The sequence below is a fragment of the Maylandia zebra genome, linkage group LG9 (genome assembly GCF_041146795.1).
Source record: "Maylandia zebra isolate NMK-2024a linkage group LG9, Mzebra_GT3a, whole genome shotgun sequence".
NCBI classification, from domain to species: Eukaryota; Metazoa; Chordata; class Actinopteri; order Cichliformes; family Cichlidae; genus Maylandia; species Maylandia zebra.
The window spans coordinates 25,110,419-25,128,674 of NC_135175.1; the positions used below are offsets into that span (position 1 = coordinate 25,110,419).

The following is an 18,256-nucleotide window of genomic DNA, read 5'->3' on the forward strand; positions in this document are numbered from 1 at the left end:
GCTTGCGCTGAGACAAAGCGCGACTTCCTGGCAGTAATTTCAATATAAAACACCAGCTAACGCTTTTACATTACGTAAATGCATTTTTAATGAATGGAAAAGACTATATATATATATATATATATATATATATATATATATATATATATATATATATATATAAAAGGCGGTAAGCTTAAAACGTCTAAATATGTGTTTAAGAGACAGATAAGCACAAAAATAACATTTATCATCCATTTTTGTTCAGATTGTTGTCAGTAGAGCTGACGATAGCTTGATTTTTCTATCGTGAATTTTCAGTGTACTAATATAAAACGTATCATAGCGGCTAGTAAGCATTTATAAGGGGAAATGTGTTCGTGTCACATGATTTTTATACTTTTATTTTGAAATTATATTCTACAATATCCGTTTTTTCTGTCCATAAACTGAATGTTTTACAAATATCTCTCCCGCCCACCTCGCCTGGTTGACTAGGACGGGGGGCTGCTGTACGCATGCGTGATCTGGACTTAGTAACTGCAGAATGGTCAATCGGTGTAGCTGTAGGCCTGAAAGGGAAAAGAAATATGTCCACAAACACACGAGTAATTTTTATTTTATGGGATGTTTTTATTCTTGGGTAATATTTTGTAGACTAGAAACCCATCTAAGCACTGTAGGTTCACTTAGCTGCCATCAAAGGTGGAAAAATCGCCAGTTGACTTAATGTCCTTTGGGTTTCCAGTACAGTATTTTCCAGTTTAATTTCAGGATTTGCTCAGTAGCAGCTTTTTAAGTTCACTTACGATTTAGTACCAGCAAATATGTCATTGCATTATTTCCCTAATGCTAGTATTGCTCTGTGGTCCTTGTTCTCGGTTTTTCTTGTAGTTTAGCTTGTTAACTGTCACCTGGGGAAAATGACTAGTGTTACAATGGTTTTTTCAGGGAAATGTGTGTCAGTTTGAAGGTCATCTGTTTGAATATAAAGGTAGGATTAATGTAATAGAGCCTGGTAGACATTTTGCTATTATTTTTATCTGCATAATGTTTGAGGCAATGACACTGATTCCCAGCCATCCCAGGATGACTAAATAGGCCCACTAGGTACAGGTCCACGGGGCCATGATCGGGGGGTTCTGGTCCAGAGGACTGCACTGGTTACAAAACACATCTGCAAATTATTCCTCTATCACTTTTCAGGTCATAATGACAAGGGCAAAGTATAGTCTATTAACTCCATCTAGTTTTTAGTTAGTAATATTGACTTTCACTTCCTTTTTAAAACTGCATAAATCTACTCCATGAAAGTACCTCTGTATGCAGCACAGGGCATATTAAAGCATAAGCAGAAGTACAGATTACATTGATATTGTTTTTTCCCCAAAGTTTCAATCGGGAAAGCCCTCCTTAGTCTCTGGTATACAAACCCAAACACGAAGCGCCACCTTGTGGGCATGATTTTGAGTTTTTATATATATATATATATATAACTTCCATTTGCAGCCACAAAGGTGGGTGTACTTAGCTTTTGCCCCACTGTTTCTTCATTTTGGCTTTTTGTGTAACTGTGACACGATGTATTGTGTGTAGTATGTCACGTCTTGCTGTTCATCTGAGGTTATACTAAAAAGTGTTATTTTTATATTATGTCATAATGTGTAAAGTCTTAGAAATGAAATACTTCATTCCTTATGTATTTTTATCACGACTGTCTTATTTTTTACTTTGTTGTAATCCCTCCGTTTATTTCTTGGTGTGTGCGCCATGCAGTAGTAATATCAACTTAAACTGAAAGTTTACTGAAAACGTTTTATTTTGGTTTTATTTTTTTAACCGCTGACCGGAAGTTCTGTTTGTGACATCTGCGGAAAACGTTAGCTAACTAGCTAGCTCATAATAATAAGGTGCGAGGCAGGCAAGGGAAGATTACTGTCGCTTTTAAGGGGTTTCGGATCATTTTTAAGAACCAGAAGACAGGAAACAGGGTGGATACGGTCCCGGAGGGCGTGGACACGCGTGTCATTTCTCTTAAAGCTGCCCTTTACGTGCTGCGGAACAAGCAACAAGCTGTGCTCAGACTGAATGGCCGAGGGCTTCTCAGGTAACTAATGTGCAGTTTTAATAACAGTGACTCACAGGAACCTGAAGCAGCCTAAACCGACTCTTAAATCACTCTGAAGTACTGACTTTAGCAGCTTCGCTAACAGTTACACACTCTCTTGCTAGTTGTGTTAGCTGGACAACCTTAAGCAGCCTAAACATAAACTTTTAGCTGACGCAGTTTTCTGTTCACTTGCTCTGGGTTGCTAATGTTAGCTTAGCATCTCCGAGTGATCGTGCAGTTCGTGAATGAGGTAACGACACGTGACAGCCGGGGAACTTTGAAAGGCAATAGCACGCCAGATGATGGTACGCGTTGCTATCCATAAAATCGAGAGCTGTCATGCTAATTTCAAACTCCATAGTTTCATTACTTGTACATATACTGACCTTAAGGTTTTAAATTAAACACAAGAACAGATCGTCCCCATATAGTTAAGGCATAGAGTCTGGGTTTACTCTACTCAACAGAACTCTTGATTTTGGCCATTTGACATACCGAAATGTATTTTAGGGTTTCGTAAACAAAACGGTATTGCAAACCACAAAAAATGGTCATGATAATTTTACACCGGCGGGTGCAAACATTTTTCCACATGCAGGAAAAAAAAATCTGTCTATAACATTATTTGCTCATGGCAAAATGTTATTGCACTCTTTATTTGTCCTATGCAATTTAAAATGTCATCTCATAAGTAAATAGATCACAACGATCCCCGAAATTCTTGCAAAATGACAATAAATGATGTTGTCCTGCCTAGTTTAAAGTTTTAAGTGTTTTTGCTCTAAATATATTTGATGTTGCTCATAACTTGGTTCTGTTTTCTTGTTGCAGACCCACCTGACCTCAATCCAGATCTGACGCAACATCAAACGTCACATCAGCACAAACCCAGAAGAGGCCGACCCAGACACAGCAATGACAGACACCTCAGTAACAACAGTAATGAGACCTGTCATCAGTATGGACCCTTTAATCAGGGCACTAATCCCCCTTTTAGCCATAGATCAAATTATGAAGATCATCATCGTCCTCCTTACCAAGGAGGAGATGAAGGCAGAAGGCGAGGCAGAGGAAGAGGATGGAGAGAAGGGAACAGAGGAGGTTCTGTGCCATGGCGGCAAAGACCTGGAGGTGATCCATACGGTGGCAGCAACAGATACATGAGTGGTGTCCATGCTTTTGCACATCCCATGGGTGGTGCTGATGGACCCAACTGGCGGCGAGGAAGTGCAAACAGGGATACGGAACAAACTAATGAGGACCAGGATGCCCAGGCTAAAAAACCAAGGAAGTTTAGTCAGGAGCAGCGAAAGGGAGAACATAATGGCAGTTGGAAGGAGAACAACACCACAGTGGAGGATCAAAGGAAGAGAGAAGACTCAGAGTCCCAACATGACAATAATCAGAGGAAACACACTGACCCAAAGCGACGGCAAGGACCAATCAAACCACCCAAACAACCATCACAAGAGGAGCCAGGCTCAGAGAAGGGAGCCAGTGGCCAAGATGACTCTGATCAGGGGCGAGCATCTCAGGATTCTGCAGGCAAAGGTGGAAGAGGCTCAGGAGGGAATGCTCCCCTTCAGGCCAGAGGGGGGAGAAGAGCAAACTATCAAAACTACAAACCTGGTCAGAGGAGCTGGAACAAGATGCCAAAGAGCAAAGAGACGCAGACAGGTTTGACTCTTACTTCTGTAAAATGTTGTCTGGCGATCAAATTCCCCAACTTATTTTACATTTCTATCAACGTTTTACATTTTTATATTGTTACAGTTTTGTCAGACACAAAATGTTTAATCAGAATTTATTGATTTTTTTTTTTTTTTAGGAAACCTGGTTTCCTAACAAACTAACATAAGTTAGTTCAAATTTCCCCGTATTTTGCTGTTAAGTATTTCATATTCACTATATTTGCAGAAAACATTCCTTTTTGGTTGTTTTTGGAGGATTTTTTTTGTCCCTTTTTAGTAACTCTAGTTCAGTTAGTTTTAATATTGGGCCTGAAACCAATGTTTAATGTTATGTTTTATTGATTATTTTGTTTGTAAAAAGGCCAGAAAATAATTAAAAATGCAAATCAAGCTCAAAAAAAGCCCAAGTCCATGTTTTATAGTGCTTACTTAGTGTAAAAATCTTAGGATGTTTGGTTGGAAGCAACCTGAATTATTGATGAGTCTGTCAGTGAACTAAAGGACATACGAGCAGAAAGTTTTGGATAAAGCTCTGTGGGTGGAAACGAAGTATTTGTTGCCATCTTCTGAACCTCTGATCTCTTCCTCCGCAGGGTGTCTGATTGAACAGCTGTCGGAGGAGAAATACGAGTGCATGGTGTGCTGTGACGTGATCCGGGTCATGGCGCCGGTGTGGAGCTGTCAGAGCTGCTTCCACGTCTTCCACCTCAACTGCATCAAGAAATGGGCTCGATCGCCAGCCTCACAGGCAGACGGTGCGGCGTGTGAACACAGTGTTTACTCTGTGTGGGAGCATTTTAGTGTAGTCTGTGTACTCAGCATAGCGAGCTCCTAACAGTGGCTGGTACTCGGTGTTCAGGGATGGTCACTGTGACGGTAACTCGTGCAGTGAAATTCCTGCTGCTTCTGCAGTGCATTGTGTTACATTGAAAACGGAGAGGCCAAGTGGATTTCTGTTATTGTTCCCATTATGAATCTGCGCTATACAATACAACACGTCACCTTCTGTCCTTCATCATAGGAAAAAAATATAGAAAAAATGTTTTAAGCTACATTTAAGGCTAAGTGATTTTTACTTTAGTGCCACAGATGAAAACAGGATCTGAAAATGTGTGTACTGGGAAAGCACATCCTTCCCAGAGGGTGACCCTTTCATTCAGCGTTATGCAGAAAGGAAAAATGGATGCATGTATGTTAAAGTTCAGCTTTTTTGTATCAGATTCAGCTGAAGGTTGGCGCTGTCCAGCCTGCCAGAATGTTTCAATGAAACACCCGACCTCCTACACTTGCTTCTGTGGTGAGTATTTGTTTAATTCAAGCATAGATATACACCACTGCTGAGAAATGGTGATGAACTTGCTCTCGGGTTTGACGATTTAATGAAATTGTTATCATATCCCACTGACTCCTTCCCAAAGCTTCGTTACGTTAAGTTTGCCACAGAGAGTGATGGGAAGAGTTGTTCCGTTTGTTTCATTGGCAGGTAAAGTGACAAACCCTGAGTGGCAGCGTACTGAGATTCCCCACAGCTGCGGTGACATGTGTGGGAAGAAGAGAAGTGGAGTGGACTGCAACCACCCCTGCAATATGTGAGCCTTAAAAACACAAGAAAGCTGCTTCTAGCTTCAAATTACGTTATTAAAAGACGGTAGGGCTTCAGAAGTTCATCGATAACTTTTAAGAATGTATTTCTTTGTGAGGTTTGCTGTGAAACTGTTTTTATTTGATGCAATTTTTAGGTCTACTTGATGGTACACTGTGGGAGCATAAGCTGTTATATTTTAAGAGACAGATTGCATGTATGGGAGATATTTTATTTAAAGTTCACCCCAAACACTCCCTTTGTGGTCATATCTCTAAAAATACTCTTACTCGCCCCACAGACTCGTGAAGCCTTTGACAGACTGTAGTTTCTGACTGAGCTTGTTATTTCATTGCCAATAAATGTATTTTATCTGCATTTGGGGTTGGGGTCCTTGGTAGCAGATGTAAAATAAAATGGAATTCAATTGCAGACAGATTTTATAGATGACTTCAGTGGCTTCATAAACTAGTAACTCTCACTTTGCAGCCATGTTGTTAATGCTTGTGGACATTTATTATTTATATATATATATATATATATATATATATATATATATATATATATATATATATATATATTTTAATGGGGACTGAGCCATATTTTAAATATGATTCATTACTTGGACTTATTAATGTATTACAAGGCTGGTAAGAATCCTGTCTTACCAGGTTTGGTTAGAGTAACTCGCACACCTGCTGTTCACATTTATACTTCAAACCCGTACGTTAATATGTTCTTTGTCTTCTCAGCTTATGCCACCCTGGACCTTGTCCTCAGTGTCCTGCCTTTGCAACGAAATCCTGCATCTGCGGGAAGACGAGGTACTCGACCTCTGATCACATGTGAATCTGTCTTTTTATCCTTTTGGATTTTACTTTAAATATTTCTTAATTCTAATTAAATTATGTCTCTCAAGTCAACCAGTGCGCTGCGGTCAGGCCACTGTGCTCCAATGTGACAAAGTGTGTGGTGCTGTACTCAACTGTGCTGAACACACCTGTGTGCAGGTGTGCCACAGCGGGACCTGTCAGCCATGCCAGCTGCAAGTTCAGCAGGGTGAGTCTCACTTTGGTGCAGATGAATAGCTGAATTTAGCTTATGGAACATTTTAAATGTAATGAACTCTTTTGCTGTTTTTATGGGCAGTTTGCTTTTGTGGCGTGACCGCACGGGAAGTCTCGTGTGGCACAGATAAAGCAGGATTTGATGGTTCGGGACATTTCTCCTGTGGAAAAATATGTGGGAAGTAAGTCCAACTCTTCAGCACTAATTCTGCCCATCTAAAGCTTTTATTTTGCTCCTATCACAGCCGCGTGTATTTAACTGCTCTTTTCAGGATGCTAAACTGTGAAGCCCACCGGTGTCAGCAGGCATGCCATCGTGGCCCGTGCAAGTCGTGCCCGCGCTCACCAAGCCTGGTGAATACGTGTCCCTGCGGTCAGACGCCGCTGACAAAACTCCTGGAGCTGGGTTACTCTGAGCGACGGAGCTGCTCCGATCCCATCCCCTCCTGCGGGAAGACCTGCAACAAACCCCTGGCCTGCGGCTCGAGTGGTGAGAAGAAGTGCTGTTCTGTCATGTCGAAATACTCATAGCATCAGTTAGAATTAGGAAATGATTCGAGCCTCATTAAGATTGCAAAAACAGGATCTGAAAATGTGTGACAGGTGACGCTTTTCAACAATATGTGCTGTGGCAGGAGAAAACAGGTTCTTTTCTGTCATCTGTTTTAAAGTAATATTGATAAAATGGCGATGAAGCTTTTAAAATCCAGAAGAAAGCCAGAGGAAGTTCAATGAGAAAACGGCAAACATCATGTCACTAAAGCTGAATGAATTCCTTGATCTTTCCCCTGTAAAACATCCTGTTTTTTCTTTTTATTCTCAATCTTCAACTGACTTTTGTTTCTAAAAGAAAGCAACTGCTTTCTTCTCTGTGGCCTGTTGTGGTTGTGCAAACAGGATGTACATCATGTTAGGCCTGTTTTTGTTCTTCCAGCCTGACGTGAGATAATGAACTTGTGTTATTTCAGACATCATCCATCTGTGCGAGAAGCTGTGCCACGAGGGCAGCTGTGGGCCCTGCTCTCTGACCTCAACTATCAGGTGCAGATGTGGCTCCAAGACTAAGGTTTGCAGAAATATCAGCAGCTGTGTTTTTTCTCAGTTCCATATTTTTTTTTTTTTTTATTTTGAAGACACTGAAGATTTGAAAGATTTCTCCTTTACTTTCCAGGAGGTCCCATGTGAGAAAATCCAAAAAGAAGGTGAGGTTTTAATAAATATGAGTATAGCCCACCCTGAGCTGCCGTCCTGTGTTTAAATCCTGACTTTTGTCTCTCCAGAGGAGCTCGTCTTCACTTGCGAGAAGCGCTGCAACAAGAAGCGCTCCTGTGGCCGACACAAGTGTGGGGAGCTTTGTTGTGTGGTGAGTGTTCATTGAATCTGGGTCAGTGTTTTCGACTTTATGCTCTCTGTTCTCACACACACATATACATTTATTTTTCTCTTTCCCTGACTGGTTCTGACCCCAATATTTTTGTCTCACCCGAACCAACTAACCATTGTTATTGTCCAGAAGAAAGTGTGTGTTAAACATAATAGCTGTTATCTCAATGAAATGCAACCATGTGACACACATGGCTGGTTTAAGTGAGATGGTCAGTGAATTCCCCATCTCGTCCTAAGTCAGAGCTGCACCCATTCAGCTCTCCTTACACACAGAGGTGTGTATGTGACACAGAATCATTGTAAACCAGCAGGATTATGTGACAGGTGCAGCAGGGATGTTACGGATGTTAGTCTGACTTTGTGCCATCTGTAGAAACAAGGTTTGTCTCAGCGGTGGGCAAACCATACCACCAGAAGAGTTATTTTTAAATAGCTCTAGACCCAAAGAGACCTGCATGGAGCATATTTTGCTTTAAAGTGAGTACTTACTTAACCAACGTATTTGTAATGTTTGGTCTGTTCAACTTAATGGTTTTACCTGCTATAACAACCAGCCCAACCCAACTTTGGGATAAAGAGTATGTCTTCTCTTATCTTCTATATTGTTATTGCTGTGTTGCCTTAATTAAGTATAAATTAGCCAATCAACATTATTAGTAATTGTAATGTTTTTTTGTTTTGTTTTTTTTACCACATGTGAACAGCGGTGTGGCCCCACTTATATCTTAAGTGGGCTGCACCAGTGAAACCTCCTTTTTGTCAGTGTAAAGAACTTTAACGACAAATTTAATCCCTGAGATATTTTTAATATCAGAAAAAGAAGCCAATTTCAAAACTGCAAATGGTGCCAAGCGGGCCATGTTTTAATCTTAGGCGGGCAGATTCTGACTCCCGGGTCCTAATGTTTGACACTCGTGCCCTAGGGAGTCATTAAATGCATATTAATTTCACACTGACTGCAATCGTCAGCTGATAGCAGCCAGTCTGTATTTGATTTATGCATAATTTAGCTTTTTAGTTAACAATTCTTAATTAGATTGAGGGTCTGGCAAATGCAAAGCCGGCAGGAAACATCTCGACACACTCGCTGCCTTTATACAGTCACGGCAAGCACTACAGGAATGACTTACTGTGTAATTGTCCAACAACATCCAGCTGACAGACGAGCAGTGAGGAGAAACAGCCAGAATAAACAGTAATAAAGGAAATGGGTGGACATTAGTAAGAAGGAAAGAATAGTGAGGATATGTTACTGGGTTGGGATATGACTAAATTTGAAAGCTGACTTGCTTTGTAGCTCTTAATTACTTTGCATCATGCGGGGGTGACTCTACGTTTAAATTTCAGCTTGCAGCAGCCTTCTGATAAGAGTGTTTTTTGAAGCGCGTGAGGTGATGTTAATGTTTTTGTCCGTGTGTTTTCAGAGCGTGGAGCACAAGTGCTCCATGATCTGCGGCTACAAGCTCAACTGTGGCCTCCACCGCTGCCAGGAGCCTTGTCACCGTGGAAACTGTGAACCCTGCTGGCAGTCCAGTGAGTATCGAGTTCACGAGCCAAGTCTCTGAAGTACCACAGATTTATTCTGTCTCACTAATTTGAAGCTTTAGCTGTATTTTGCTTGGCGTTAAGATGCCACGAGTGTGTCACGAGTCCCACTGGGTTTTTAGGTTTTGATGAGCTGACGTGTCACTGCGGGTCCACGGTGCTGTATCCACCCATCCCCTGTGGAACGAAGCCACCCGAGTGCAAAAACGTGTGCACGAGAAGACACGAGTGTGACCACCCAGGTGGGATTTAGCTGTAGCTCCTTACATCAGGGTTATTGTAGTTTGTGTGCTTCCCAGTTAGATTTGAAAATGTTCAGTTTTAGTTCAGTTTTCTTTAGTTTCAGTGACTCAGTCTCAGTAAACATGGCCATCAAAGACTCATTTGTATGTTTTAGATAGTTTTAGTTTAGATAACCTCGGTTCACACAGCAGCTGTATCGAATAACTGTTAATATGCTCCTGACATTTGCCTCTGATTTAGTGTTTCACAACTGCCACAGTGAGGAGAAATGTCCTCCCTGCACTTACCTCACGCAGAAATGGTGCATGGGAAAGCACGAGGTAATGTTCCCCGAGCCCACTGATGGCACGACTTGTTTCCTGTTTTTGTTCTTGCAACTGAAGCGACACCCTTTTCTCTGACTCACAGCAACGCAGCAACATCCCGTGTCATCTCCAAGACATTTCTTGTGGCCTAATGTGTAATAAAACGTTGCCCTGCGAGACGCACCGCTGCAAACGCATCTGTCACCGGGGAGAGTGCCTGCCAGAAGGCAGCTGCCAGCAGCCCTGCACGCTGCCTCGTCCAGACTGCGGCCACCCGTGCGCTGCTCCCTGTCATAAAGGCAGCAGCTGTCCACGCACCACCTGCACTGCCAAGGTACAGAGCAGTGCCACTGAGAACAGCTGGACTTCCAGTGGCTCAAAAACAGGTTACAGAGTTTGTACAGATGTTCTCTGTCACATCAGGGCTTGGGTTTTTCAGCACATTTTCCCACCATCAAAAGTCCCTCCTCTCTCTAATAACTTATTTCCCTCATGCAAATGTTTAGTGAATAAATTCAGTGTCACATCTGCTCAATAGTCCAGCTGTGAACCCGCTGTTTTTGCATGAAGGCTGAGGACATGTGGCGCGGTGCTGTGTAACTGTCATAAATGGTTAACTTGGAACAAATAATAACACATCAGTGGCAGGCTTCAGACTCCAGAGGGAGGCCATTCACAGCTGCACGAATTCTTCGTGTGAACTGACCTGACCTTTTTTAATTTGCGTATTTGTGCTCTTACAGAAACACTTCTTCTCCAGGGAGGAGAAATCTAATCCTTTGTGTCGTTCGCAGGTTGCGGTACAGTGTGAGTGCGGTCGTAGAAAGGAAACCGTGGCCTGTGCAGAAGCAGCCAATTCATACCAGAGGTCAGCTCTGCTCCCATGTGTTCAGCTTTTTTTTTGTGTTTTATTCTAGACCTCGTTTGGCATTTCTCTTTTTGGCGACATATATATTCTGTTATAGCTGTGAAAAAACCCCTCAGTCTTCAGGCTCCTGTAAAAGCTCAGATTCAAGGAGTTCAGTGTTTTTTGAGGAGCAGCCAATCAGAAGAAAGCTGGCTTAAAGTCAGAGGAGTGTTAAAGAGCTCGTTTCAGACAGTGGATGAGCTGAAGGGCACCACCATGGCCCAGTTTAATAATAAGTAAAGATTATATTAGACTGTGAATGATGCAAAGCTACTAATGTAGCATCTAGGAATAAAATTAGAATTTGAAACGAGCAACATTTATCCGATATTTTTGGTTTTGTTGTGCAGGTATGCTGCCATTGCCATGGCCAGTAAGCTTTCGGACATGCAGCTCGGTGACTCCATGGATATCGGCCCGCTGATCTCTAAGAAAGAGCTGAAACAGACGAGGTAGAGTGGTGCAGGGAATTAATGATTTAAAGCTCGAACCAGAGGTGTCAAACTCAAGATGTGAAACATTTGCTGAACAGGATGTTCGAGCTTAATTATTTCAAGATTATTTGAACAACAGGCGAGTCCTTATGTGTGATGGCCAAGATGCAGCTCTTGTTTGAAAGTAATTATGTAAATAATTTCCTGGAGAGGGCCAGATTTCGTTCTTTAATCCATTCAGTGGATTACTTTGAACTGCAGCTGAGGTGTGAAAAGCAGTCATCCTAGAAATGCGATGCTTTCTCAGGCTCGAGTGCGATCAAGAGTGCGCCACTTTGGAGAGGAACAGGCGCTTGGCGGAGGCGTTGCAGATCGACTCGTCTTCTGACCCCTTCAACGTTCGCTCCACCTCTGCGTACAGCGACAGCCTCAAAGACGACGCCAGGTCTGATATCTGTTTTACTCCACGGTGACGGTTATGTGACGCCATGTTTGGGTTAATATTCAAAGTCAGAGGGAGCGCTGCACTGAAACTGCAACTCTGCTCTGCTTGCGTTTCAGAAAAGACCTGAAGTTTGTCACAGAGGTGGAAGAGGAGATCAACAATCTTGTAGAGCTTGCTAATAAGGTACGATCTGTATTTGAGTCTCCTTTTCCTGTTTAGGGGTGAGGTGTTATTTAAGAGCTCTAATGTGATGTAATGCTCCATCTGGTGGAGAATCTGGGAGACTGCTGTAGTCCCAAGTTTTTAGTGGTGAAGCATTTTACTGAGTCACTCGCATTAGTCAGTATATTTGCATTCAAGTCAGTGCAGCATTTGTACATAATTACCCCATAAAATATTTTGTTTTAAACTGAACTTTAACCCTAAGTTTTTAAATTTTTGAAACTTTAATGATCATTAATATAACATGTATATCATGTTCTTTCTAGTTAGTTAATGTCATTTGCTCCGTTTAGCCACGATTTCTTTATATTTTTGTTGTTTACTGCTAAGGGATATAATTAGTAAAACAGCTGGGCTTTAAGCTTAATGTGAGAAATACCTTATTTATCCCAAACTTTGGTAAAAAGCTGTTAGAGCAGCCAAAACATTAAACACAGACTCTAGCTTAAATAAAGTGGAGTAGACGAATAAAATAAAATGGCATGATGTAACAAAATACCTCAATGTACAAACTACAGAGAAGAGAGGAGATAAATTTAAGAAAAGGGAAAAGATAATATGAAATTTAAAAATAGAAGTTTTAATTTGATAAGGTAAAATGTATAAAATAGAGTAAAACACTGTATAATGCATATGGAGCACTTAATAAGTAAACCTTTAATGAAGGTTAAACATAAAAACATAATAATAATAAAAGAAATCAATAAATGGATTAAGTACAATAAGTCTAAAAATAATATATGATGATTTAAAATAAACATGTAAATAAAATGCAAGAAAAGGTCAAAATTAGGAAGAATCTCAATAAAATTCAGTGACATGCTATATAAAAAGTTTCGTAAAATACAGTAGGGGGCTTAGTATTAAAAAAATTAAAAGAAAATGAAGGTTTAAAAAGTAAAACTATTAAAATACAAAAATATGTTATGTTTAAAGTGGCTCTGTTGAGCACACGAGCTCAGTATTGTTGCTTGCCATTTGAAGCGGAAAGTCTGGATTTTTATGGAATGGCTCCTCAAGTCGGATTTCCAACTCAGGAAGTTGGAGAACCCCCACCAACCCCGACTTCACAATCCAAGATGGCAGCAGTGTGTAAATATCAGTAAAAGTGTAAAACCTAGGAGGCAGTAGTAGGTAATGTGTACTATCACAGTGTTTGTGTATTTGTGACTTGCTAAATAAGCTGAGCACTGAGCGCGCTCCATCCAGAGCTGCAGCCGGTGTTTAAACGGCTTTATCACGAGTGATGGATGAATGGCTCTGGTTTGTTAAGGAGCAAAACAAAAAACTTTTCTTTTATTTATTACAAATGATTGATTATTACTTTTATTACTATCATTTCTGATCCGCATGGAGTCATTAAACTTGGTGTCAGCCCGAGGTGGAGACAGTGGCCCTTTACGGCTGTGTCACTAACAGCTTATTTAGCTTCATTATTTTGTGCCCCAGTTGTTGTATTTTCAGCTCTTTTGTCACAGTTTCCAAGCTCAAATAAGCGAGTAGGAGACTTCTCGGGCAGATGGAAACGTCTCCACGTATTTATTTATTTCTTCCAGTCCTCTGTGATTCACCGAGGCTCTCTGAGAGACCGACATTACTGCTTTGATTTCTTTTCCAAAGGACTTGTTTATTACTTAGCTGAGCCTCTTTTTGGAACGACGGGTCATGAATGAAACCTTTTTCTGCCCGGGAGTCAGCTTAGTGAAATGTTTTATCTTATTTTCTCAAGGCATGTTGTGCTGACTTCACTGATTTCATTTTTTGGGCTCTTTCTTCCCTAAAAAAACGAGTTATTAAATCTACTCCTCTGCTTAAATTTTGCTAAAATCCCCTCCAACAGCCCTCTGGCAAAGAAAGGGATTCAGTTTTGTACCAGCTGTTGTTCTCTTTTACTCTGAAAAGTCAGGTCAAATGTGCCTACTGACCCGTCTATATAAAATAGGCCACGCGTGCACTACAAGCTCAAAAGTACATGGACGCTTCAACTCGTATGTATAGACATTAAGCTGCTGCTGTAACAGCCTCCACTCTTCTCCCTAAACCTTTCACATGATTTTTTTGGGACCTGCCTGCAGGGATTTGCTCCCATTCAGCCACAGAAACATCAGATAGGGCAGCACAGATGTTGACAGACATGAACTGGATCACAGGCCAGTTCATCCCAAAGGTTTTGGATCTAAGCCCCCCACCAAATTTAAAAGAAAACAAACACATTTCTTTATGGATGTGACTTTTGGGCGTGAAACAGTCACGTTGAACCAGGAGGATCCCAAACAGTGAGGACAAGGCTGAAAGTATTTATGAAAGTGATAGATTTGTATCACTTCATACCAGAGGTCAGCTCACAAAACGTGATTTGTACTCACGTTTGTAGTTTGGAGCAAAGTTATTATAGTAAAGTTATATTAAAACAAAATAAAAAGTTTGTTGTCCTTAAATCAGCAAATAAAATAAAAAGTAGTGTTTGCTAAAAAAAATAAAATAACAATGAGATAATACTTGAAAAAGTGATTTTAAAAAAAGCAAAACAAGTATTTTTATTTTGTGATTTTATTTATTTATACAAAAACAGACATTAAAAGTTAGCATTGTTTTTAAGATGCATTATATCAACACAAATATAAAAAACAGAAATAAAACAGAAAACGGCATGTACAGTAAAATGGAAACATTGAAGGATGATGATAGTAATAAGACCCATTCCAATGATCAGATGTGTTTTTATTCCCGGTGGCAAAGTGTTTCAAATTTGTGGACCTTTAATTTTAAAAGAGGACCGACCAAATGTTCTTTTACATTTGGTAACATACAATCTCATTAAATGCTCCCCTTGTGGTTGCAGCTTTACCTGCTAGAGTGACTGAATTGGGGCCATTTAAAAGCCAAGAAAACATGAAAAATCCAAGCGCAGGATGTTTCGCAGCTGGACAGATGTGTTAATGATGTGCTACCCTGTTAGCGAAGCTGCTCCACTGCCTGTCCGGTAAGCGGTGCAGAGAGTAGTCGGGGTTATCGATGATAGATGACGGTTTGTTCAGCGACATCCTCGCCACCTCTGATTCAACAGCTTGCAGCCAATCGCAGAGCCAGCCTTCCCGATCAGTTAATTCAGTCTGCTCGTGATATCAGTAGACCACAGCAAAGTACGCTGAGCTCCCCACAATCGTTATGAAATGGAGCCTGTTAATCCCCTTCTTGTGTACAGCCTGTGCAGGAAATGTCCTTAACTAAACACAACCAGCCCGAGGAGACTGTGGTGCATGTGAACATCATGTTTGTTGAGACTAGTGTGTCTGTGGGACTGTGAGTCAGCTGCCTTCACTGTGTCTGGACTCTTATACCTGAAGCACTTGCATTTTGCTCCTGAAACACAGACTCCCTGCTTATTAATTCTCAGTTTTGTACATGTAGTACACTGAAACATGCAGGCATCTCTCTGTTCATAAATGCATACTTTCATAGCAGCGTTTGGTTATGCACTATAGATGAAAATATTGGGGGGGAATTTTCCACAGTCGTTAAAAAACAGATTGAGCCGACCGGATGAGCCTGAGAGAGCCTGCTCCAAAAGCACCATCACCCCTGGATTTCAAAGAAGAGTGTGGAGCATTTAAAAGACCCTGATCACATGATCAGACCAGGCTATTATAGACTGCTATTATAAGGTCACAGCGGGTCCATTATGTAGCTAGTTGTGTAGGGCTTTATATGCAATTAATAAAATCACATGATTAGAGAGGCTGACTGCTGTGGTAAGGTCTCAGCAGGTCATCAGCTGGCACTGAGGTTAGAAGAGGCAGGAAATGGAGGGTGGAGAAAAGCGGTGGAGGTGGTGGAAACGCACTTGAGACAAAAGGCACTGGTGGTCACCGTGGTGATGGGTACACAAGGTCTGGGCTTGTTCCCAAAGAGCCAGGTCTGGTCAGAAAGGTCCAATGCAACAGAGCCATGAAATAAAGTCCAAGCAGGTGTAGAGGTGGAGAACGTGAGCAGTGGTGGAGCTCTGATAGCAAGGAGCATGGACAAGATGGGAGGGGACCCTCCAGCGCAGGGTCACCTGGGCACACTTCCTGTCCAACTTGGCTCTGGACAAGTTTCCGTCTTCTCTGCAGCTGCCCAAAGGCTCTGACAGACAGCCGCTATCTGTGGCATTACGACCAGGTGCTGAAGGCGGTGGCTAAGAGTTTTAGCTTCAGCCATCAGCACCAGCAAACACCATCATGCTTTAAAGAAGACTATATCCTTTGTGAAACCTGCTGTTTTCCTGTTTCTTTACTCTTTGCCGCTTAACTACTCACACTCGCTCTCTCTATTTTCTCGGCCGTCTTCAGCAGACAGTTCAACTTTTTCACCTGTTTTCAACTCATGATTTCCACTACACGGCATTTTCCCAGGAAATGCAACTTTTTCTAGTCTCACAATAAATGTTTGATTTTTGCAGTGAATGAAAGAAGCTTCGAAATGTGAGATTTTAAAAATTCAAATGCTACCAAGGTTCTTAGCAGGAGATATATTTCTTTAATTAACAGGGATAGCGCCTGTTAATGGACATCAGAAACTATAAGATGTGAACGGGCTAGACTGAAGCAAAACTGCTCCCAGCCCAGGTCAGATCAGACTTCAGTGAACAAATATGTACAGGAACACAACAAAAACGTCACACAGAAGTGAGTTATAAGTGGTCGCAGACCTGCTCTTTACTGCTATTGGTAATAATGACGGTGAGGGGGTCGATATAAGGACTAACATACACAGACATACCACTAAAAATAAACCCCAAAACTAAATTAAGCGCCAGATTAGACTTTTCTTTGTTTGCCTCGTTTCTGTCTTGTGACACTTAAAACAAAGCAGTGTTATTTAAGGCCTGAAGAAGAGATAAGAAACCAAAACAACAATCAAAGAAAGTCTGGTAAAATAAAAAAAATCTGTATTTGTGATTCTTCCCTGTCATCTTGTGACTGCAGACTTGAGCTGCGACCTTTTAGAGGTGCCCGACATCACCACGAATGCGGCTTTGTAGCTGAAATGCAACTAAACATGCGAAAAGCGAGCATGACCGTAGCCTTATGAAGCATCCGTTTCTGCAGGGAAAGCAGTCGAAGAGGAGCCACTGTTTCCCGCCGATGAACCGAGAGCATCGGAAGATCATCCACGAGCTGGCCGAGGTCTACGGCGTGGAGAGCGTGAGCTACGATAACGAGCCCAAACGCAACGTGGTCATCACGGCTCACAAGTGAGAGCGCGACTAAATATATGAGCGCCGTTATCATAGATGAGAAATGCGGTAATCGTGGAGTCGAGGATGTGCCTGTGTATCTTGTTTTGTTTTGTTTTTCTCGCCCAGGGGGAAGTCGGCCTGCCCGAACTCAACCCTGACTTCACTGATAGAGCGAGAGACAGCTGCACGGGCTCCTCCTCCCATCGCTCATATCAAACAGCACAGCAGCAAGTAAGTGTTAATCTGTGGTTAGAGAGACTCTTCTATACGACTCCAAAAATGTCCTTAAACAACACTCGGAGACGGACTGTCTTACTTTCATGCTGCTGTTTGTTAGTGTCTTTCGCTGCCTGCTTGTGATTCTTCTTTTTGTGTTTTCTCATCAATTAATCTCCTGCCAGGTCTGCCGGTGGAAGCACCTGGTCGAAGATGGTTAAAGAAGAGCCCGCGATCGATTATTTTGACGTCCAGGACTGAAAGTAAAAACAAATCTTCTGCCAAAAAGTCCAAAACTCGTTTCATTTGCATTCATCTGAGACCAATAATCATAATTTCTCTGGCTTCTTGTTGATAAAAAATAAATGTTTGGAAATATTTCAAAGCTGCAATGGTCTCTGGGGAACTCTCACTCTTGTTATATGTGGGAGGATGAATTGAGCCCTTGAATTTTGACATTAAAGTCCATGAAGACTTTCCCTGTTTGAAAAGCTCCTGCGTGTTTTCTTTGCCTCCCTGGTATGCGTTTTAATAAAAAGCGAATTCTTCCCTATTTAATGGGTGCAGATGTTGATATGAAATTTAATACATCGGCTCCAGAATATCTCCGATGTCCACATTAGGTGCTCTATCGCTTACTCAGGGTTAAGTCTGTATGGCAGGGATGTGTTGTTGTTCTTTCTGCAAGGCTTCATGAGGGCGGGTGGGTAAGAGTCAGTGGGCTGCATTGCATAAAGAAAGCTTTGCTCCAAACACAACTATGACCCAGATGTGGCGCTGCACTTTGTGAAAACTCTTCCTGGGTAAAACGTGAAGGCACTCGGAGGTCGAGCTGATGCAGCAGGATGTGTGTCGTAGATGAGATGAGAGCGTAGATCCTGTTCTCCAGCTAATGGACTGTTT

General features: G+C 41.6%; 1 protein-coding gene across 2 annotated transcripts; it reads left to right on the plus strand.

Moving 5' to 3' along the window:
* The first annotated feature begins 1,832 nt into the window (after positions 1 to 1,832).
* nfx1 (nuclear transcription factor, X-box binding 1) lies at positions 1,833 to 17,844 on the plus strand. Of its 2 annotated transcripts, XM_012919327.4 has the most exons (23): positions 1,833 to 2,086; positions 2,921 to 3,766; positions 4,374 to 4,535; positions 5,000 to 5,077; positions 5,264 to 5,369; positions 6,115 to 6,186; positions 6,282 to 6,421; positions 6,512 to 6,611; positions 6,702 to 6,919; positions 7,398 to 7,495; positions 7,601 to 7,631; positions 7,710 to 7,792; positions 9,240 to 9,348; positions 9,483 to 9,602; positions 9,844 to 9,923; positions 10,012 to 10,242; positions 10,703 to 10,776; positions 11,166 to 11,267; positions 11,557 to 11,694; positions 11,811 to 11,877; positions 17,007 to 17,152; positions 17,264 to 17,368; positions 17,539 to 17,844. In XM_012919327.4, the coding sequence occupies exons 1-23, from the start codon at positions 2,068 to 2,070 to the stop codon at positions 17,612 to 17,614; spliced, it is 3,201 nt and encodes a 1,066-aa protein (XP_012774781.1). In that variant the 5' UTR covers positions 1,833 to 2,067; the 3' UTR covers positions 17,615 to 17,844. The 2 variants fall into 2 exon arrangements, with proteins under 2 accessions (XP_012774781.1, XP_004552038.1); XM_004551981.4 differs by lacking the exon at positions 17,539 to 17,844 and having other exon boundaries at positions 17,264 to 17,372.
* The last annotated feature ends 412 nt before the right edge of the window (positions 17,845 to 18,256 follow it).